Here is a 24,035-nt window from a genome sequence, read left to right on the forward strand (position 1 = left end):
AGTGTCTACCAAATGCCTAAATGTAAAATGTAGTCCCAAGTAGTATTTAAATAGTATACTTGCAAGTATGTACATTGATATTAGTATACATACTTGATAAAGTTGATTTAAAATATACTTAAACTTTACTTACATATAGCCTACTTAATAAAATGAACTTAAAAGTAGCCTAAAGCTGAACACTATTTTCTCTTGTCTGGAATCTGAACTGACTGTTTTTAATAAGAGCTGGGGACATTCTGGCAATATAAAAACAGTGACTCAACACATCCTGACAAACTTAGAAATGTCAGACAGAATGACAGGCAATATCCTTGATGACCCTAAAAAGCAGGTATTTTAGGGACATTCGCTGCAAATATTTCCCTAGAGCAATGAACAAATAGTGGAGCTTACATGTCTTGCAATATAAACATAAAACACTCCAACAATATGCAAGTGGCACAGAGATATGACAAAGCAGAACACTCATTCTTCCTTTATTGAGATGCCCTATTTTTTCACACATAAACATGAGCCCCTGTCTGTGAGGTCATGTTTATCTGATATGAAGATAAGCAAACCGAGATCTTACATTATAAAGGTTGTACAATAACTGGGTTACAATAGGCCTGCACAGATTTACAAAGCATAGTTTAACATTATTTGTGACATTATTTGGACAACAAAACCATACAGTCTTAAGTAGCATGCAAACATTTGAAGTAATAGCCAAAAATACATTGAATGGGTCAAAATGATCGTTTTTTCTTTTATGCCAAAAATCATCAGGATATTAAGTAAAGATATTTACATGAAGATATTTTGTAAATTTCCTACCGTAAATATATCAAAACTTTATTTTTGTGAGTGGATGCAGCAAAATCACTACCAAAAATGGCGGGAAACACACTACAAACTTCACTGGCTTCTGCCCGCTCTTTGAGAATTACCCACTCAAGTTTGGTATGTATTTAAAGCTTAGAATTTCTGCTTTCGGCTTCATCTACTCTCCACAACATCATTACAACAAAAAGCGAATAGAGAGTGTTAAAACAAACCTGTTTCTTCTTAGCAACGGCCTGCTACAGCGCCTCTGATGGTCAACTTTAAAGACGATTTTCTCCAGAGTTTTAAATAGTTGTATCTCAGCCAAATATCGTCTGATCCTAACAAACCATATATCAATGGAAAGCCTATTTATTGAGCTTTCAGTTTATGTAAAAATCTCAATTTCGAAAAATTGACCCTTAAGACACTTTTAACAATGGACTATAGTATTTGTAGTAATAAAATACAGTAATGACAAATTTACTATGGTCTTCCTACAGTAACTACAGTAAGAATATTCTTACAATTAATTTAGTGAAAGTGTAGAAAAACTATGGTAGGCTAATACTACATTTACATACCAGTATTACATAGTCAATCCACAAAAATAGGTTAATATTAATATTTTTTACTTTTCCTAAGCGTTACCCCATTATGAATTATTAATAAATCAAATTAATTTAATTAAAAACAACTTTATGTACATATTTATGAAACCTTAACCTGATAACATTCAAAAGTAGGTAGTCAGATTCACCTCAATTTGGGGACATCTTGAGAAAGTTTGCTTCCATAATAACAAATAGAGAAACACAATAATAACATAACAACATGCATAGAGCAACGTACACTCACTGCAAATCTCACATTAATTCCTTTCAAGTTCTTTGTTTCTATTATTGCTCACTTCTAAATTCACGTGGCGATGCGCAGGTCAATCGGCGTATGAGATCAACATATCGCGAGAGCGAGTCAAACGCGGTGCCTTCAAAACTCCTTTCGCGATACCTTTGATGTCATGCGCCGATCTGTCTGCGCAGCGCCGCGTGAAGTCGAAAACACACCTACTGGTTCGCAATGTGGGTCGAAACGAAGCTGTGCACACTTGAGAATGAAAGAGACGCATCTTGTTGCTTGTTTGCTCTTTCTGACGCTCAATGTGGATTTGGGATTCGCATTCGGATCGAATCAGAACAGCGAATTCACTTTCCTTCTGCCTGCCGGAGCGACCGAGTGCTTCTTCCAAACAGCGCGCGGCAGCATGGCAGTGCAGTACCAGGTGAAACAAAACTTTAAAGTTCATCTTTAAAATGTGCCAAATGAGCAATGCATTGCATATTAATACTTAATAAACATCAGTGGTAAACTGAAGGATAATGAGCGACATGTTACTTTTGTTTAGTTATGCAAGCATTAAAAACTAACTTTGGTTTACACTTTCAATAAACCGTAATAAACAATAAACTTAAAATAAATCTGCAGGTTTGCGTTTTTGCCATATAATGTAGTTTTGTTTGGGAAATCAGGAAGCAGGGGAACTTTTGCTTTTACTGCATGCATGTTTGGGTCAAAGTGCATCCCTGCTGAAAAACCCCCCAACATAAATGGTTTCCATTGCAAATAACATTATGACCCATCAGCTGTCTAACTTGAAACCAAAAATCCACATACATTTATGCATTGTGTTTTGGGTCTTATTTCAGTAAGACTGAATGGTGATTTATAGTAACTATAGTACCATAGCTGATTTTTGGTTCCATTAAAGTGAATAGCATAGGATTTCTTTCTGTGTTGTCGCCCATCTCACTGGGTCACAGTTTCTGTTTGTGGAACCACCGGACTTTACACAAAATAACAGGCACAGGTGCGGCGCAGCTGACCCGACCCAAAGCTCCATTTCATCTGCCAGAAGGATCACAGCGGCTTATGTGTGCTGCTGTTGCATTTTAGTACCACACTGGCTCCTCGTTGAACTGTTTGATCAGTCAGAATATATAATAGAATTTGAATATGATAAGAGACAGATATGAAATAGAATAACAGCTGTTCGTTTTCAGTTAGCCGTTCAGGTAAGGGTGACAAAGTGGTGTTCCCTAGTATGCAATTTACATAGGCGGCTTCTAAAGGCATTGTAAGACAATCATTAAAAATGTCACATAAATAACAAACATACAAATGATTCCAATACTGATATGTAAATCATTGTGAATGATTCTTCAGTGCAAATTATTACAAAGAGAATGTCATATAGACTTACATCATTCAGTAAGTTCCCACCCTACATTCTTTCGTCGTAAAATATTTGGTTTAGTTTGGAAATGCATCAGACTTTGGAATTAAAACGAGCTGTGTATGTGTGTATATCTGCATTAGGCTATCGATCAGCCTGCTCTCTAGACATCTGTCAATCAGTTTTTGTATCTCTGTAGGTCATCGCAGGTGCTGGGTTGGATGTTGGTTTCACTCTGATCTCCCCCGGTGGATACAGACTGGTCTCCGACTTCAGAAAGTCAGACGGCATCCACGCGTAGGTTTCACATGCACTAACTGAAGCGCATATTTACTCAGATCAACACCCCACTTCGTTTGCATGTCTTCTGCTGCACAGCTTGCGTGCTGTCTGTTGGTCTGACATCGACCACATGAACAGAAAACTGTTGCCTGTTTACACAATCAGAATATGAGGCTTGTTCATAGCAGTTTCATGTTAGTTTTACAAGCTAGCCAAGAGTAGTTGACTCATTTAAGAAACTGTACTAAAATGCTTTATAAAGCTTTTTGATCTGCTAAACCTTGTTTTTGATCGATCATTCTTCTGTAGAGTGAATAAATAAATTTGATGGCAAGACTTATACAGGAAGTGAGATCATATTTTCAGTGAATTCACATGGACTTTGCTATATACAGTATCATTACTGCAGTACTCTAAAGGCTTGTCCACACCGGGACGTTAATCGCACGTGCTTATCGCCAGTGTTTTTCGAGACGTTTTTCAACGTTCATACCCAAGCGATTTTCACTGGTGATGAGCCAAGTGAACGTGCAAATTCACTCCCTGACATGGATGGCGCTTAATGAACAACAGAAACACCCCGGTACACAAGGTGGCGCTGCGCAACTTTATTCTTCTGACACTCGCTTGTCACACAGAAGAAGAATTCATCTTGCTTCCTCTTCGTCAATGGCTGTCTCATTTCGTAAAGGCTGCGTCCTCCAGAGGTCTCATTCGAAGGCTGCTTCATTTCATAAAATCAGGTAGGACTCTCCGGAGGCACCCTTCAAATGCGACCTTCTTTGACAGGAATTCGGAGGACACATGAGCTGTATCCTTCGTTGTTAGAGATAACCCACAATTCTTTGCGTCAGCCAACGTCTGTTATTTGAATAAACGGCAACAGCTGCACATTCAATCAAATATGTGGTGTTTAAATGTTAACAGTTTACAATTTGTGTCACGTTTTTTAATCTTAGCAGGCATATGTAGTAAATATAGGTTTACAAGTGTTTAGAGATTTTTAAACGTTTTGAAACAGTAAGGCAAAAATTGTATATTTGTTTAACTCTTTTGGCATTGTTTAGGGTAGAAAGTACCAACTTTTTACCTCTTAAATCATGTTGAAATCATTTTAATTAATTTGACAGGTGTGCCAGTGCAACGTGTTGTCATAGCAACGTGGTACTTCCCGTTTCATTTTCTGCCAGTATGTCCTATGAAGGATGTCTCGTTTAAATCTAAGTTGAGAATCCTCCGTATACCGCATCCTTTAGAGCAGTGTTCACCAACCTTTTTGGGCCCATGATCCCCGACCTCGGAATTGTTGAAAGGCAAGATCTACCACTCAAAAAGTTGAAAATAAAAACAGCCAAGATTGAACCTCCAGCTTATGGCCTTTTATTTAGCCTATAATTGTGGGTCTATTTGAATTACCTGAAATTCTTTGTTCCACTTTTCAGATGCAACTAAGCAAACTCTGTAACATGTAGAGTTGCCACTTTCAGTGTGCCAAAATGAGGTGAAAAACACCAATTCAAACACCAGCTCAAGGACTAATTCACATATGACAGGCAGCTTGACATTAAAACGTGGTTAAGAATAAGTTTAACAAGACCCTAATTATTTAGGTATTTACTGTATAAAGATTTGTTATTTATGATGCATTTACTTTTATTAAGTAAATACAGTATATAGATGGAAATGTTATAAATAGGCCCTAATAATAACAACAAGGTCAATTATTTATGTTATATCATTTATCTATTTACTTTTACCCATCTAATAATGTCTTGGTAATAAGTATCTGTTTCACAAAATAGCTAAAGGTCTGACAATGTAGTATGGAATGGGCGATCATATTAGGCTAATTGAAAACATAAATAGGACGTCAGCAGTCATCTCCTGCATGAGATTGTACTTAAAACTGCAGTTTACCATCATTCACAATTACAAATTTGTGAATAGACTGATGTTGTCTTTCAGACAAACTCAGCATTAAAATGCGCCGCTTTTAAAGTTATATTATTGATGTTATATTCGCTGAAGACAGAGAGCCGCGACTCCTGATACGCGTACAGTATGAAATGCGTGCATCATCCACACTCGCGGCCCTTGCTTGCACATCCAGTGTCAAAGCACAAAAACACGTACACCAACGAACAAGTGGCATTTTAATGTCATATGAATAAACAGTTTTTAAGTGTAATGCACCGCAACAGTATAGTGACCTCCAAATGACAGTTACGCCACTGCATGCGCGAGTCATTTTGCATTTGATGACTGACCACCGACATTAGAAACGCTGAAGAGCGATCACGTGCAGTCACGCATCACAATGAAATGTGATTAATGATAACGGTCGCAATTAAAAACTCACGCAGTGAATCATTATTTACACAGCCGTGAAAAGATTAATGCAGAACTTAAAAACATACAACCGCTGAATGAAGAAAAAGAGAGATGCGCTTGAAAAACTGAACATTGATCAGGCACAATATATTTGTCTATTCATTTTCCTATTTGCCTACTTTCGGGGATCGACAGGTAACGTGTCAAAGATCGACCAGTCGATCGCGATCGACGGGTTGGCGACCACTGCTTTAGAGGATGATACCTATGGAGGACACAAGGACGCAGCCTTACGAAACGAGACACGGCTATCGTGTGCTCGGCAAGACCATTTTGTGCTTGAGTGCCACCAAGTTGTGTTTTACTGTAGCTTCATCAGCTCCAGGCACGTGAACAAAAGCGCCAATCTCATTGGTCGGCCAGTTTTATCACGGCGTGTCAAAAAAAAACGAGCCCGAGGCGTTTAAAAAAAAAAGACGCTTTTAAGCCTGGCATTTTGCGCGTTGGTGTGTCGTGTGCGCGCCCTTTGTTTAGTCACAGGAATTAAACGTCGACGATAAACGCGCGTGATTATCGTCCCGGTGTGGACAAGCCTTAAGAATTACAAAAAAGGTGATCACCTTCATGCCTCATCTCAGGTGATATGAATTTCTTCTGAGCGCATTGACGAGAATGACGTTCCGTAAAGTGCTCAGCATAGTCCAGGCGAATTGTGCTTTCGTTCTGCGTTTTGGGGTAAAACGATAGTGTTTTCGAACAATCCAACACCCCTTTGTTTCTGGAGGCGGGGTTTACATGACGTATCCAAGTAGCCTCTGCGCACGTGGCCACACAAACAACACACCCACCTATTACGTAATGGCCATGGACCAATGGTGGCTCAAGGGTGTTTACCGGCCAACACGGTTTGGTTTGCTGCGGCGAACTAGTGAAATGAATTGTCGTTTGGACCAGATTTCGTTTTTCGATTTCGAATGTAGTATGCTGAGCCCTTTAGTGTGACCTTTGACCTCACGCATGATGCAATCGTATATAGTAGCTTACAAGTAGAGTAGTTATAGTATTTTTTAGAGCTGCACAATAAATCGCACTTCCCATTCAAACTGTGAGTACCGATGTGCATACCGTGGTTTTTAAATGGCAAAAAACGCGATTATGTTTGTGAAGCACGGCTCTGTGATCAGACGGAAATGCTGCTCAATCTGAAATCAGTGCGAGTTTGAGTCGCTTATAACATGCATTTGAAAAAGCAACACCCGTCAAACATCATCATTATAAATATACTTTATTATCATGAAAATACCTGAGAAGGCTTGAAAAACAGTGATAGAACGATCCCCAAAAGCATTTCTCGGAAGCATTATGTGTGGTGCTCTACTTCTACTGTTTGGAGTGTATGTCAAGTTTCTGCACGAGAGCGCCCTCTGTCTTTCAGGTGCAGCAGCATTGAACCGTACGTCACTGAAGAACTGTGCAAAAAATAGTTGTAAATCGCCTTATCGCATGCGGTTTTTCAACAATTTATTGTGCAGCAATAGTTTATATAGTAGAAGTTTACAAAGAAAACTTATGGAGAATTTTTCATTTAAAGGGGTTATATGGCGGAAGTATGTGTTTTTCTGTGTCTTTGGTGTGTTATAAGTTGCCCATGCATGTATTAGACACGTAAAATTGCACAAATGAAAGTGTGGGAACAAAAGATGCATTCTATCTAAAAGCGAATGCTCAACCAGACTTGCCTGAAACGCCTCGTGTAACCACACCCCGGCGAATCTACGTAACTTCGTAACATGATTTGACTAAGACCGCCCAAATCTACACGTAGTCAAGGTGGGCGTAATTGTAAATCTCATTGTATCGCCTGTCAGTACAATTGCTTGGGAACCTAATGTTCCGAATATGGTAAGAGGCGTTACATTTCCCTCACACGCTTGCAGTATTCGACCAATCACTACGCACTGGTGAACTGGCCAATCATAGCACACCTCGCTTTTCAGAGCAATGAGCTTTGTAAAAAATCTGCACATTTCAGAGAGGCGGGGCAAAGAGGAGATACAAACATGCACGGTATGTGGAAAATACAATGTTTTTTAAACTTTAAATGGTGTATACACATTGTATTACATCTAAAACAAACAATAATATTCGTTTTAGCCGTGCAATATGACTCCTTTAAGAGAACAGGAACTTTATGACACGCCTACATTTTGAGGTCACATTTACATTTACTGCAGAACACAACTCTTTCGTCAATGCGCGTATGACCGTTACCTGAGCCAATGAGGTTCTTGAAGGTGAGTAAATGATGAGACCTTTTTCCTTTTTATGTGACGCATACCTTTTAAAGACACAGTATGTAATGTTCGCTTCTAGAAATTGCAAAACAATAACAAAGACGTAGCTTAATGACACATTGAAGGAACGTGAAACTAGTGATGGAAATCAATACAACTTGCTCACAAATCATGTTAATGATAACAGCATTTTATAACCGTTATGTTATAATGGAAGACAAACAGAGTGCTGTGCTAGACACTACAACATATACATAGCATTTTTTCATGAGACTCACTGTTTTGGCATGAGGTGTGTTCAACTGCATGTGGTGCTTTGCAGATCGATCGACAGTATGACATCATATGGCGTTATTATAATGACAAATGTCGCGAGCGCATTATTACAAGGCGAGAGCGTATTCTTGTCATACGAGCGCGCGAATCTCTCCGCTCGCACGCCGATTTCCTTTGCTCGTGCACAAAATTGGACGCGCGCTTTCAACTATACACTGCTCTCTTATGAATTTTCTCTCCTCTCGCTCAGTGAGAGTGTGCGCACTCAAAATGCGTTCCGTGCGTCCACGAATACTTTGGTACTCTTGCTCTCGAGAGGTCCTCCTGCGTGTTCCAGGCATTATAGGCTGTCAAAAGTAGTCAACCAATCAGGGATAGGCTTCCACGGCAGGCCAATGAAAATGCGACCTCTTAACTACAGTAGGCCTAATTGTTAAAAATGCTTGATGAAAAGAGTTGTTTTTCGTGTTCTTTTCTACAAAAGTGTCATGTTAATGTGTAATTCTTGTAAAATAGTATATTGTAAATTGCTGAGTTTCATTCTTATAAAATCTTTTAATATATAAATCTTTTAATGAGTGGATTCTTGCGTGTGGGTAGGTGGGTGGATGGGGGGCACCATGAGGTCTTAATACGCCTCTGGAACCATCACGTTCTCAGGTAACAATTTTAATATATTTGATGCAACATTATTAATCAAATGTATATTATAAATGAACGGTAAGGGAGCGTTTGGTATATTGCATAGAAGTTCAGTTATATGCCCTGAACGTCTGGAACACTGAATGAAGAACACTTATTGTTTGCTATTATTGTTTTGATATGTACCGTTACTTGTAGTAAATATTATTTTAGAATAAAGCTAACTTAAGACACCAATCTAAATTGTTCGGTAATCAATTTAGTACTATTTTGACAATACTATGTTTAGTGTAGGACATGCATGAGGACCACATGAACTTGAGGGTGTTGGCCTGTTTTGTCTGAATAACATGGTAGTTAAACTGACGTTTATATGTAGCCTACAAAGCATCCTAATGCCCCGTTCATTTCTAATACACATTTGACTAATAATGTTGCATCAAATATATTAATATTGCTACCTGAGAACGTGGTGGATCCATCTTGCTTCGTTGAAAACGTCGAGTCACTTTCAACCAATAAGATGCCATGTAAGAGGTCGCGTTTTCATTGGCCCGCCGTGGAAGCCTATCCCTGATTGGTTGACTACTTTTGACAGCCTATAATGCCTGGAACACACAGGAGGACCTCTCGAGAGCAAGAGTACCGAAGGATTCGTGGACGCACGGAACGCATTTTGAGTGCGCACACGCTCACTGAGCGAGAGGAGAGAAAATTCATAAGAGCGCAGCGTATAGTTGAAAGCGCGCGTCCAATTTTGTGCACGAGTAAAGGAAATCGGCGTGCGAGCGGAGAGATTCGCGCGCTCGTATGACAAGAATGCGCTCTCGCCTTGTAATAATGCGCTCGCGACATTTGTCATTATAATAACGCCATAACATCACAGTATCACAAGACAGTTGAGTACTGCTTTCAGATCGCTCTCGTAAGACTTTGATGTCATACGCTGATCTGTCTGTGCACCAGTGGTGTAAAGTATTGGAGTAAATGTACTTGGTTACTTTACTTAAGTATCTTTTTGGCTACTTTGTAGTTGTACTGAGTATTAAAGATATTAGCAACTTTTACTCTCTACTTAACTACATTTTTGAACAAGTATATTTACTCTTTACTCCACTACATTTGTAATGACTAATGCAATTACACATTACATTTTGCATGCCAACTATCTTATAATTAATATTGCCATTTACAGGGCAATGAAGGTACTACAATCTTGTGGATTTTGCCATAACTTACAAAAACTTGTCAATATGGCTTCTTTATATGAATATGAGTGCAGTATCAGGTAGATGTCAATCGCTGGCGGGTTATACACGGTTAGCCCTTACCCGCTATTTCTACAGTAATATATTGGCAACACTCTTGCCAGCTAGTTACTGTAGGTCACACATCTACAAAAGCTCTTATTTTTAAAACTAACTCTTCCTAAATGTGCTCTAAACATGTTTGCTCAAAATTTGACCATATGGTGGGACTATTGCCATGAAGTGATGTAAACCAGTAAAAAGAATGTATAGTATTTCAATTTTCAAAAGTGCTCTCACACTATATAGACAAAATATTAACCTATAGAATGAGTCGGACACAGAGAAATGAACAATTCACATATGAATCTCAACAATGGTGACAATCAACTGAACAGCTTCATGCTGCAATGCATGCTGGGTACATAGTACAAAACTCATTCATGATTGTTTGTCACCATTGATGAGGTTTGTATGTCAAGTGTCTAACTGTGTCTCAATTGCAAAGAAAGATTTTCTGACAGAGATCTTTCCATTATAACATGTGATCACTTTACCAAACATATCTTAATAAATCTTAAATGCTATATTATTATTATTTAATGATTGAATTCTTTCAGATGTATCTTCAGTTACTAAGCAAACATAAAGTTGCGGTTCCTGTAAAGTCCCTTTCAGTGTTATTGTATAAGTGTACATTTTAAAGCTACAAGAAAGTCAAAGAGTCCAACCAAAGCAAACACTGATCGCCATAATGGTGACTTAAAACATAATTGAACCACTATGATCTTGAGTTTAATCTCAATAAGATCTTACACAGATGACAGAAATAAAGTGAAAGTGGTGTCTGTAATATGTGAAGATGTTATTGATGTTTGTGTTTAATTCTCCTCTCCTCCTCTTGACAGATTTATTGTGTTCATCTGCTATTTACACTTGTTCATCTAAGACTGTGTGACTTAAGTGCATTAATAGATTCTTAAATAATGTACCTTCAAGCAGCCATTGCAGTAGTTTACTGTAAAACACCTACAGTAACTAGCTGGCAACAGTGTTGCCAATATATTACTGTAGAAATGGCAGGTAAGGGCTAACAGTGTATGTGAAATGAGGACATGACTGCAGCTGGCGATGATGCCCAAACCAGCATGTCCAGTGCAAAAAGGCTTTGACATTTTAATTCTACTTAACATTATTTTATTTATCCGTTATATTGAAGAGACCTTTTTGAATGAGTTTAGTTTACTTATGAGCACTTGAGCTTAAATGAGACTTAGGGTGTTTGTAATGACGTAGGTTATGGTGTCGACCATGATTTGTTGCAATTTTGAGGTGTTCAGTCTTATTATGATTTAAGAAAATAATGCGATTGCTCACCTCACAAATCAACTGTTTCTAGTTTTTCACTGAAGTGTCTCTTAAGTGTTGAGGACTAGTGCTTCTTTGAGCCTACATTCAGTATGAGTAAAATACTCAAGTACTGTTAAAATCAGATACTCTAAGACATTTACTGAAGTTGTTTTGGAATTGGTGACTTGTAACTTGTAATGGAGTAATTTTCACTGCAAGGTATCTGTACTTTTACTTAAGTATGGTTTTCAGGTACTCTTTACACCTCTGCTGTGCACTGCCACATCAAGTCCAACACACATTTGGTTTCTAAAGCAGTGGAAACAGCGGATAATATGGACATGACGCCATCAACAGGCGATGAGGACGGACGTAACTATTAGTAATTATTTTGATAATCGATTAGGACGATTATTTTTTTGATTAATCAGATAAAAAGTTTAATTCAATCTTTTGCTTCAGAGCAAATCAGAGATGGGAAAAGTATACACAACTGAACTCATTAGCCTTCTCCCAAAATGTTGTGGATAGCTGTGTCCCAATTCGGGGGCCTACAGCCTTCTGAGGTCGCGGACTTAAAAACGAGGACTTGTTTTTCAAAGCACGCAGCCCGAAAAGTCCAAGAAACGAACTGAAACGAGACGGTCCAGCCTCGCGGAGGATTTCCTAATTGCGTCACCTGCTGCTCATGTTGCATGGCGACAGCAGCAGGACACAGCAGTGACGTTTCTGACTTTTTTAAACAAATACGGAGCCAGAAAAAGTATATTTTATTTTAGAGAATATGACACGTTTATGTAGATTAAAACAGCCCAACAAGTATATTAAATTAACCAACCTTAGAAATTTAAAACACAATAATGCACCAATAATGTTAATGAACAACATCATATATAATATTAAAACACTGAAATGGACCGTTTTTGTGAATTACATAGTTTTATTTAACTAAAGTTTTGAAAGATTATTTAAAATTTTCAAGCCGTTACAGGCGCGCAATGAATCTCGGGATACCCAAGGCTGTGAAGGATACATTCGTTCTGTCCTTAAAAACCCACGGAAATAAGGTCGCATTTTGGGGCTGCATTTGAAGCAACCTTTGAATCGGGACAGCCTTACCAGCCTTCAGTCGCGCTGAATTGGGACACAGCCGATGGCTCCCTAACTAACCCACCAAGGCTGACGAGTTGATTCAGGTGTGTCATATTAGAAGCAGCCGACAATAGTCTCTCCCAAATGTGGGAGGGAGGGGACAGTTGGCCAAGGAAATCATTTTTTTGTGGCATGAAAAGTGAGATATTTGTCATTCAAATGTAGTGAAGTACAGTAAAAAGTAATACGTAAGTATAGAACAGATACTAAAGAACTGTACTCAAGTAAATGTACTTCGTTACTTCCCACCTCTGATATAAATAAACCCCCAAATCAGGGTATTTAGCCTATTGCGTACTTTGCAAAGTACAAACGCCACAAATTGGATTTTACTAATATAATCTTGTCATTTAAAACACCTCTCCCCTTTAAACTTTAAAACTGCGCGGCTTGAAGAGATGCATGCAAAACAGGTCTGACTTAAAAACTGCGCAACTCGCGCTGCACAGAGAGACACGTCATTTTAAAAAGGGGAGAAGACGCGCTTGATTTGATAACTGCGCAGCTCGCAAGTGACGTCACAGACCAACTAATTGATAATGAAATTCATTGACGACTATTATCGATTAGTTGTTGCAGCCCTAGACGTAACACTGGTTAAAATTGTGATTTTCTCATTTGGATGATTGAAATTTTATAACGGAAATGTAATAATTTTTTTAACTGCCATGTCCAAGTTAGCTCGCAGTTTTTTTAACCCTCATATAATTTTGTCTCCACAAAATCTGGTTTAACATTATATTAACATGCTTGCAAAATTGTTTATTGTTTTTAAATGGACACAATGCCCTGTTACCTCATCAATTTGTGTGTGCCATCTACTTGCCAAAAGTTATAAGTGAGGACAAATCTGAGTCATCGCTCCTTATTTTGATATTGCTGTGTGCTTCACTTTCAGGATCGAACCCACAGAAGAGGGCGACTACAGGATTTGTTTTGACAACAGTTTCAGTCGTGTGTCAGAGAAGATGGTGTATGTGGAGGTGATTGTGGATGCGGCAGAGCAGGATGATGAGGATGAAGACTGGGCCGGTCTGGCTGAACCTGAAGACACACTGGAATACAAACTGGAGGACATCCGGGTACACAAATTCATATACATCTCACTCTTCTGTTTACATTTACATACATGATAAATCAATCAGTTACTTAAAAGTTACACTATAGATGCTTGTGTAGATACAGTTGTCTCATATACAGGAGGTGTGGTTTGCCCAGGGGGCGGGGTCTCAACTCTGATGATATACTGTATGTCATCTCTGATCACACAGGAAACGATGGATTCCATGCACAGAAACCTGGAGCAAAGCCGTCATATCCAGGCGATGCTGAGGGCGCTGGAGGCTCGTGACCGCTATCTGCTGGAGGATAATCTGTGGCGTGTTTCCTTCTGGTCCAGTGTCAGTCTTCTTGTCATGGTCAGCGTGGCCCTCACACAGGTGTACACATTACGCAGGTTGTTCAGTGACAAACACCGAGTCTGCACGTAGCAGTTACAGAGAAGATGCTGTGCAAACTCTTGTGTGTGAATGTTACTGTACAGTGTAGATTACCGGTCAGGCTGCAGATGAAGGATAATAATAATGAATTCAATAAAAGTACTAATGGATTAAGGACAATGATACATGGGGAGTTGCAGGCAAAGAAAAAAGTTTGTCAATAGCCTTTTGTATCTGCAAACGAGATATCGATGAATGACTTTGGGAGGTTAGCAGTTCAAATAATGTTAAACACCCAATTTATTTAATTGTTGAATGTCATTTGTCCACATGACTTTTAGAACATTATACTTGAAATAATTTATACTTGAGGAATAAAATTGTGGTAAATTGTGACTGATTACAGATCGAATGGATTTACCACGCAGTAAAAATAAGAAAAAATCTATGGGTATTTAAAAAAACATTTTTGGTGTGCTAGTGTTATTTAGGTTGACCATACGTGCCATTTTTCCCAGACACGTTCTGGCCAGGATTGTGGGCGCATGCTCCAGAGGTCGCATTTGTCCACCGCATACGTCATCGAGGTTTTTTATTTCAGAAAAGCAACCATTACATTTCAAGGTAAGAATGAAACTACAACGTCTTTAGAGAAAAAAAATGTTTTTTATCAAATTTTATAATGTTTTTTAACTAAAATGTGAGAACCTCGATGACACATGCGGTCAACAATTGTAACCTCCGGAAGATGTGTCCGGTAAAAATGGCACGCATGGTCACCCTAGTGTTATTGTACAGCACATTAAAATCCTATAGGTAACAAATACATCTCAGTTTTATGTTGCAGTGGAAATGCAAGGAGAAATGAACTGATCGGCATCATTCTTCTTGTTTTGTAGTCTTTATTCTGGTGCTTTGACTCAAATTGTTCCTGTAAGGTTGATTCATTCTCAAAAAAACATTTCTGATATTCTTCCATCACCCTACAAATAATAGTATATTTAAACCTTTATCCAAAATAATTCAATTCAATTATATTTATATAGCTCTTTTCACAATGTGCATTGTTCCAAAGCAGCTTTACAGGAGCAAATAAGAAAAACTGAAAAACACAAAAAAGGTCAAACACGGCACAGTGCATGGTGTTTATAGAACAATCAAGATTATTCTAGTAAATAATATCTAATAAATGCAGTCTCCCAGTGGTTTATTTAGCATATTATGTATTAAGTGAATTCTTGGCTGAAAAGATGTGTCTATAGATTTAAATTGGGAGAGTGTGTCTGACCCTCGAATAGTATCGGGGAGGCTATTCCAGAGTTTACGTGCTACGTATGAGAAAGCTCTACCCCCTTTGGTGGATTTAGTTATTCTAGGTGTTATCAAAAGTCTGGAGTTTTGAGATCTTAGAGAGCGTGATGGGTTGTTGTGTGGTAGAAGCTCTACTGAAACTACTGAACTAACTGTAGTTTGTTTATTGATGATGCAGGACAACCACTAAGCAGTGCATTGCAGTACTCAAGTCTTGAGGTCACAAATGCATGAATAAGCTTCTCTGCGTCAGCAACACATAAAATATTTCGCAATTTGGCAACATTTCTAAGGTGGAAGAAGGCTGTTTTTGTGACATTTGAGATGTGATTTCTAAATGACAGGTTGCTGTCTAATATAACGCCGAGGTCTTTAACTGTATTTGTTGGAGTAACAGTGCAGCCTTCAATTTGCAGGTTATAATCCGAAATATTCTGCTCACGTGTCTTTGGTCCGATAAGTAATATTTCTGTTTTATTCAAATTTAAAAGAAGGAAATTACAAGTCATCCAATGTTTTATATCTTCGATGCACTCTGCCAGTTTGGATAGCTGGAAGGAATCATCTGGTCTTGATGAGATATATAGCGGAGTATCATCTGCATAACAGTGGAAGCTAATTCCATGTTTTCTAATAATGTTTCCAAGGGGCAGCATGTATATGGAGAATAGCAAGGGTCCTAAAACCGATCCCTGAGGTAATCCATAATTTACTTGCGTTAGATTTGATGATTCCCCATTTAAATGGACAAATTGATGTCTGTCTGATAAGTAAGATCTGAACCATTGTAGTGCCTGTCCCTGAATACCGGTATAATTGTGTAAGCGATCTAGAAGTATTTTATGGTCTACAGTATCGAACGCTGCACTAAGGTCGAGCAGGACTAGGAGTGAGATGTTACCTTTATCTGATGCTATAAGCAGGTCGTTTGTAATTTTAACGAGCGCAGATTCAGTACTATGATGCGGTCTAAAGCCTGACTGGAATTTTTCGTGTATGTCATTATTTTGTAAGAAAGAGCACAACTGATTGGTCACTACTTTTTCTAGTATTTTAGACAGGTAAGGGAGATTTGAAATCGGTCTATAGTTTCCTAGTTCATTGGGGTCTAAGTTTGGTTTCTTGATAAGAGGCTTAATGACGGCCAGTTTAAAGGCTCCTGGGACATGGCCTAGATTAATTGACGAGTTGATAATGTTATAAATGGGCTCAATTGCAACGGGTAATAACTCTTTTAATAATTTAGTTGGTATGGGGTCTAATAAGCAAGTTGTAGGTTTAGATGTTGCAATAAGTTTAATGAAATCTTTCTGTTTTATAGGTGAAAAACACTGTAGCCTTTCTTTTGGGGCGATGGTTGGTACTAATTTATAGGACAGACTTGGAGGTTGAGTTTTTACTATTTTGTCTCTTATGTTTTCGATTTTTTCTTTAAAAAAATTCATGAATTCATTGCTATCAAGGTGCGGCGGAATACCCAGGTCAGGTGAAGTCTGTTTATTTGTTAGTTTAGCAACTGTACTAAATAAAAACCTTGGATTGTTTTTGTTAGTTTCTATGAGGTTTCGGAGGTGCTCAGCCTTTGCTGCTTTTAGTGCCTTTTTATAACAGTTTGCACTCTCTTTCCACGCAATTTTAAAGACCTCTAATTGGGTTTGTTTCCATTTGCGCTCCAGTTTACGTGTTTCTCTTTTAAGGGCGCGAGTGGTGCTATTGTACCATGGTGCTACGTTTTTCTCATTAATCTTTTTTGACTTCATAGGTGCGACAGCTTCTAATGTATTAGAGAAAATAGTGCCCAATTTGCTGGTCATGTCATCGAGCGATTCTGTATTTATTGGTATGGTTATTAAAGGAGTCAGATCTGGCAAGCTCTTTGCGAGGTAATTGTTCTACCCTGTCGATAACGAGTTAAACGGCTGATTTCTGAAGTGCGCAGTGTACATGTTATAAGATAGTGATCGGTGACATCGTCGCTTTGAGGTATAATATCTATATTGGTTAGATCGGCTCCGTGAGATATAATCAAGTCTAGTGTATGATTAAATCGATGAGTGGGTCCATTGATGTGTTGTGTTACTCCAAAAGAGTGTAGTAGCTCTGTAAACGCCACTGCTAATGCATCGTTAGCATTATCTACGTGGATATTAAAGTCTCCAACAATTAGTACTTTATCAACGTTAACCAATAGGTCCGATAAGAAGTCCGCGTAAAACAAGTCTTATTTTTAAGCCTTTAAATAAGTCTTAAAAGACAAAATAAAATCTTTTTACAACAAAGTGTAATGACTGTAAATAATAATTTTTAGAGTTGCAGTGAATGAACATGTTCACAAATAACAAATCATTGTAGTTCTCAGTGAATGACTCACAAAATATTCATGTTCTTTATTAAATCTCGTTCATTAGTCAGTAGAAATTTGGCATTGACATCACAAATCATGCAGTGAAACCTTAGAAGAGGCTGTTGAGCAATCAGACCAGTTGCCAAAAAGAAAAGAAAAAATAATAGAAGAAAAATGATCAGGCAACAGGATTTTCTCTTCTGTAGCAGCACTAAACCTTCACAAATCCAACGAACACTCCAGACCCAAGAAATGACTGTAAATAATCTGCGATATTTTCTCACACAGCAGAGATCAGCTTCTGGAAAGTTGCTATTTACTGGCTACTATCTTTTCAGCCTTAGATGTTTAGTCTTTATACTTCAAATACATTTATTGTTTGTTTGTTTGTTCTTTAGACTCCTTGATTTGCCACAAAACAAACACTGACAACATTATTATTGCTTATTTTACCTTTGTTCCTTGTTTAATTCCACTGTGTGACAACTTTCATTCATTTGTTCAGACTTTCAGTATTTTACAGAACAGCACTGGAAGGTTTCCTCAGAGGTATCGCTCATAGAATACAACAATAGTATTTCAATAGCAAAATCCCATTATTGTTTATTGAGTATTTGAAACTAAGCAGTGGGTGTAAAAATAATGATTTGTTTATTCAGTTTGTTTATACCGAGGCGTCATCTCTATTGACTTTCATTCAGACAGATCTGACTTTGATCTCTCTAGTGGAAGTTTCTGACATATTCTCCATATAGCAATTAGATGTTTATGAATTCACATCATTTAAATGCGGAAAAATACATTCAGATCCAGTCAGAACTGCCAAGTATCTGACAGAGCAAAAATATTACAGATAACCAATATTGCAGATAAAATGCTAGATTTTTTTAAAGTGACCTATTGTATAAAAGTTATTTCACACATGATATATGTACTGAATATCAGCCATGAGGTCACAGCCATGCTAAGACAAAATCACAGCCTCTTGCTATTCAGTATGTGTGATATTGCATCGTCTCTTCACGTACAATATTTTCATTTTTTACTCGCCCACGGGACGTTCTACAACGTCATGTGGGTGAGTAAAAAATGACAACATTTAGATTTTCGGACGAACTATCCCTTTTAAGTTCAGAATACAAATTGCAGTCCCTGAATGAATTTTAGTTTTGAGTACATTATTTATGACAGTCCATATTGATTGCCTTTTGCCTTAAATAATTGTCTTTTAAAAACAGACACGCTATGAATGGACGTCATGATGCTGTCCTCATAGTGCAGTATAGCGGTTGTATCCCGGTCTCCACACAGGTTCACCACTGGTTCTCTGGCCGGCGGGGAGGTGGACGTCTGTTCAACAACAGCAATCAAAACCACAGGAGTGAGAATTTTCAACTATCGATGTACATGTTAAAAGAACACCCTCATGAACCCATGGAACTGAAAATTAGATTTTTTTTGAACAGCTCTAGATGTAATGGCCACGTCAAAAAAACACAAGGTGCCAGTTTTGACATCATGGATGTTAGACAGGCATTCGTACTTGATGTGAGAGCTGAGATTTGGTTGTGAACAACCTACATTTCATTTACTCATTATTATATAGTTTCAGAACAAAACTCTTGATAACAGCTTTAGTCATTGTAAGTAGTTGTAGTTTAGATAATAGACAAGGTTGATCAAAACTTTGAGGTCACATCACATAGGTTTTGCAGTGTCATGAAGGTGAGTTTTTCTTGGTTTTCAAGGTGATGATGTTCAGTAACTTAAAGTGATAGTTAACCCATAAATGAAAATTCTGCCATCATTTACTCACCCTCTTGTCGTGTCAAACCTGTATGAGTTTCTTTCTTCCGCAGAACAAAAAAGATATTTTGAAAAATGTTGTTGACCGAACATCGATGGCAGCCATTCACTTGCATTGCTTTTGAGTCCATACAATAGAAGGCAATGGCTGCCACCGCTGTTCGGTTATCAGAACATTCTTCAAAATATCTTCTTTTGTGTTCTGCGGAAGAAAGAAAGCCATACAGGTTTGAATGACAAGAGGATGAGTAAATGATGAGTTTTCATTTTTGGGTGAACTATCCCTTTAACAAAAGGAAAGCAACGTGAAATATGCTGAACAGGAGTAACATATGGTATTACTCATGAAGTCACATGGTTATAAATCACAATATTCAGTCAAATGCATGACTAAGAAAACTGGAGTCTTCTATGACTACACCATTTTGAGGAAGCCTGATCATGAGTTATTCTGATGAAGCCAGTTTCACTGAGGAAGCCACCTTATGGTTTACATTTGTGGTTCTCAATCCTGTTCATAGGGACCACTGGAATGTAGGGTCCAAAAATAACTTTCTGCCACATCCACCACTATTAAATGAACTATCCTTGCATTTTTGGGAGTGACAAACAAAAGCACATTAAGGATGAGCTATCCTTAGGCCTTTAATAAAATTGCACCTGTAAACAAATTTTAAGTCATATTTCCGAACAATAACATGTCGGATTATTAATTTGACATCTTCATTGAAACTATGTTTGTGTTCCTTATACAGGTCCAGCTGGCGAGAGATGTTTGATACTTGGTTAAGTGTCATTTTAGCAGCGTTGACATGAATTACAAGACAAGAATTACAATATGTCCCAATACTGGTGTAATGACTTACTACTCGAGTTGTCCCAGTTTCACTTCACAGTTATCAAATTCACTGTGACGGTATTATCATGATATCTATTTAAACATGATCTTTTTTTATAAAACGAACAAATAAAAGCTATCAGTCAAATTCATCTTAATTTTGTTTTTTCTTTTTGGTCAACAAATCACACTTAAACTTCAAGTGTAAGGATTAGAGAACGAGTTCGTAACCCCTGTGATCATTTACTCATCCTCTTGTCATTTCAAACCTGTATGGGTTTCTTACTTCTGCAGAACACAAAAGAAGATATTTTGAGGAATGTTGTAAAAGACCAAACAACGGCGGTACCCTTTGACTTGCATTGGTTTTGCGTCCATACAATAGAAGTGAATGGGTGCCGTCACTGTTCGGTTATCAACTTTATTCAAAATATCTTCCTTTCAAGCAAGAAGAAAGAAAACCATACAGGTTTGAAGTAAATGATGACAGAATTTTCAGTTTTGGTTGAACCATCACTTTAAGGCAAAACTAAACAGGTGCTGAATTATTTACAATATTATTTTTTGTCGAATTAACACAATATTGATAATCATGGTTTGATATTATTACAGTTATTGTCAATAGTGGTATACTGTGACACTCCTACTAACTACATACTTAAAAAGAATACCTGCACAGTATGCAAATTAAGTGCATAAGGTTAGTAAAGTGTGCAGTGTTGGGAGTCTCCAGGAACAGGATTGAATAACACAGGTTAACACCAAAATGCAGAATAAATGACTAGTCCAAAAAACCATATATGAGTAATCCAGAATCAGATTATATGACTGATGACATCACTGTAACTGTTTATCTTTGACCACCAAAGAAACTTTATGCTGGGTTGTACTGGCTTTACAGGAAGAGTTACTCAGTTTATTTGCAATAACAGATAACTCCGTTTTAAAAAATGTCCGCAAATCATGTTTTTATTGTGTTATTATTACTTAAAGGAATAGTCCACCTTCAAAATGGAAATTCTGTCATCATTTACACACCCTGTCATCATTTTAAACCAGCTGCGACACAAAAGATGTTGGTAACCAAAACCTGTTGGTCCCTGTTTGTGTGGAGACAAAACCAATGCACGTCAATGGGGACCAATGGTTTTCTGTTACCGACGTTCTTCACAATATCTTCTTAAGCTTTCTGCAGACAAAAGAAGATCACACAGGTTTGAAATGACATGAGGGTGTGTAAATAATGACAGGATTTTCATTTTAAAGGTGAACGATCCTATCCTGCTCCTGAACTCGTAGTGACGAAATGAGAGAAACAGCTGAACACACGACACAAGGAAACATTAACCAGCAGAGCGCCAGGTCTTTCTGATCCACAACACCTTTTATTATCTCACTTCAGCATTCTCATTCTGCTCCAGGTCCTTAACATCGCTACACAGGCACTTGACAGTGATTCATTCTTCCAAAAGCATACAAAAGAAATGCGAAATATGTCCTCGGTCTCCCACTCCATACAAATATGAATGGATGAATGGGAGACGGGGGTCAGACTACAGAGTGTCAACGGAGGATACGGCTGCAGTGATTCCGGCTTCATCTGGTCAATGAGATAAAGAGATGTTTGAATATATTAAAGGTATAAACGTGTACATTTCAAGCTTTCAAATGGTCGAACCGACTGGATCGTGGAGATGCGGTTGCCATCACTGCAGCCATAAGACACAAGAATGCACTTAAGCGTTCTGTCCAGAAAAACGACATCATTTTGAGATCCAGTTTACAACCGCGGCCGTTTTTGAAAGCGGTTTAATGGGCCTCGATTATTTACAGACTCTCTGGACAGAAGGCTGAAGCCATAAAGTCGCTTTCCGCCAACACCGAATCCATGTAAGGATCAAGAAAACAAAATAAAACGTGTTGGGCGATAAAAAGCAAACGCTGGATCAATGGGAACCTCGCTCTGAACTACATACGACCAACAATCTCAACCTTTGTTAATACAGGCGATTACTCAATCTTTTAAAAGGGAAGTGTCTGTGGTTCTAGACCCAAAAAGGAGAAGCAGAGCTCATGAAAAACACAAATCAACACCATTATCAGGTTATAAATAATGTACTCACCCTACTCCCCAAGCCGCCCCAATGTGTTAGTACAGCTAGTATGATCTCTACATTAAAAGTTCAGCGCTCTCATAGTTTCCCGTGTCGTGTAGGTGAGAACAGATTCGTCACGCGTTTCGGTTTCCAAAGACATCACGTCCGCAAACACACCTGCATGTGCCATATTCAGTGATCCTGTGGTTCAGTCGCCCAAGTTAACATTCAGTGCATTCCCACTTTCTGACGGTTAGCTCACTTTTATAATTCTCCCCCGGTCGCCGTCCCTGAACGTGTAATGAATATCACCCATAAGGCCTTGCGGACGAATTGAGGTTAAATCTACGATACCATGCCGTTACGCTCGCGTAAACTAGGTTACCGAATTCAGAGTCGGATGTTACCTGAGACGCTATTTTACAAGTGGTTACAGGATTATATTCATATACACGTCTTTTTTTATTTATCGTATAAACAAATCATTACAGATATTTGCACCTCCAGCTATCTGTGAAATTCCAGAGCCAGTATACTAGATGTGCTTTACAGAAACATTTTCCCGGACGCAACGACGTTTTCGTGGCATTTCTGAATGTTTGCTCGCATTTGTACATAATGAACAGTCGCCGTTCTGGAGAGCATCAATTCACATGTAAATCAGTATATCAAGAGAACAAAATGAGATCAAAATCAACCCAAATAATAGCAATAAGAATAACCAAAAGTTAAAGAGTAAAGAAAACACAAACCCCCCACAATGAGTGTGTCTAATGCAAGAGGTCTTCAACCACCCTTAAGTTACTCAAGAACAGGAAAAAAACAGGCCAGTTTGAACACCAACTAGCTTGCACAGTGCTTTTATACAATTTATCCCACATTAAATCGCTAGTCAGAGAGAAGGAACATATCTCCACCAGATAGAAAACCAGACCTAATGTTGTTTCAGCTACACGAGTTGAGTAGGACACCCCCTGGTGGTCACCTGAAAGATGACATGACACAGAAAAATGACAGGCCCTTGGCTCACCTTTCCCATGTACTAATAATAATAATGACTGTTTTAATATGTATGTGCTTAATTTAGAGCTCTGGGCATTAGAAACTACAGATGTCATTCGCAGCGCTGATCCCAGAACAGTCTGAGTGGATTATTAAGGTCTATTGGTCAGGCTGTGTGTGTAGACACGAGCACATATTTCAGTGCAGCTCTCCAGCCCCCCGCTCTCTCTTTCTGTCAGCCAGCACAATACGGTGCCCAGCGCACAGGTCTAGTCTAGCAGGGAGGGCTCGGCGGGGCGGATAATGGTGGGCCGGTTAGGAGCGCCAGGGGGTCTTCTGCTGCAGGAGGAGAAAAGAAGGAGAAACAGGAATGAGACATACCCACAACCAAGTAAATGAAAGACAGGAGAGGGAAAGAGATGTGAGAAAAATAAGTCAATCGAAAGGAGAGATGAAAATAGTTCAACTGGGAAAACGTACAATACGGATTTAGCGAGAACAGGAAATGATTACCGTAGTGCTGAAGAAACACCTTTGCGCATTAAACATCTCTTAAACTAACTTTCATTTCTTTATGCTTTAGTG

General features: G+C 38.4%; 2 protein-coding genes across 6 annotated transcripts in view; one reads left to right on the plus strand and one right to left on the minus strand.

Annotated features, from left to right (window-relative positions):
* The first annotated feature begins 1,886 nt into the window (after window positions 1–1,886).
* Window positions 1,887–19,056, plus strand: tmed1a (transmembrane p24 trafficking protein 1a). Its single transcript, XM_057347163.1, has 4 exons — window positions 1,887–2,089; window positions 3,240–3,337; window positions 13,513–13,696; window positions 13,886–19,056. Exons 1-4 carry the CDS (start codon window positions 1,922–1,924, stop codon window positions 14,102–14,104), a joined length of 669 nt encoding a protein of 222 aa, XP_057203146.1. The 5' UTR covers window positions 1,887–1,921; the 3' UTR covers window positions 14,105–19,056.
* Window positions 19,057–21,715: 2,659 nt separating this feature from the next.
* dnm2a (dynamin 2a) overlaps window positions 21,716–24,035 on the minus strand; it is a 36,702-nt gene continuing 34,382 nt past the window's right edge. For 4 of the 5 annotated variants that reach the window (XM_057347161.1, XM_057347159.1, XM_057347160.1 and 1 more), the window contains one exon: window positions 21,716–23,789. In XM_057347161.1, the coding sequence (XP_057203144.1) occupies window positions 23,720–23,789 (70 nt within the window). In that variant the 3' untranslated portion in view covers window positions 21,716–23,719. The remainder of the gene's footprint in view (window positions 23,790–24,035) is intronic. The other variant, XM_057347162.1, reaches the window with a different exon arrangement.

Source organism: Triplophysa rosa, linkage group LG11 (assembly GCF_024868665.1).
Source record: "Triplophysa rosa linkage group LG11, Trosa_1v2, whole genome shotgun sequence".
NCBI lineage: Eukaryota > Metazoa > Chordata > Actinopteri > Cypriniformes > Nemacheilidae > Triplophysa > Triplophysa rosa.

What these genes read in the sequence shown, in the direction of transcription:
- tmed1a (XM_057347163.1), top strand. Translation starts at nt 1,922, where the DNA reads ATGAAAGAGACGCATCTTGTTGCTTGTTTGCTCTTTCTGACGCTCAAT. An exon ending in GCATGGCAGTGCAGTACCAG is followed by an intron (nt 2,090 to 3,239) that starts GTGAAACAAAAC and finishes GTATCTCTGTAG; the next exon opens with GTCATCGCAGGTGCTGGGTT. An exon ending in AAGTCAGACGGCATCCACGC is followed by an intron (nt 3,338 to 13,512) that starts GTAGGTTTCACA and finishes CTTCACTTTCAG; the next exon opens with GATCGAACCCACAGAAGAGG.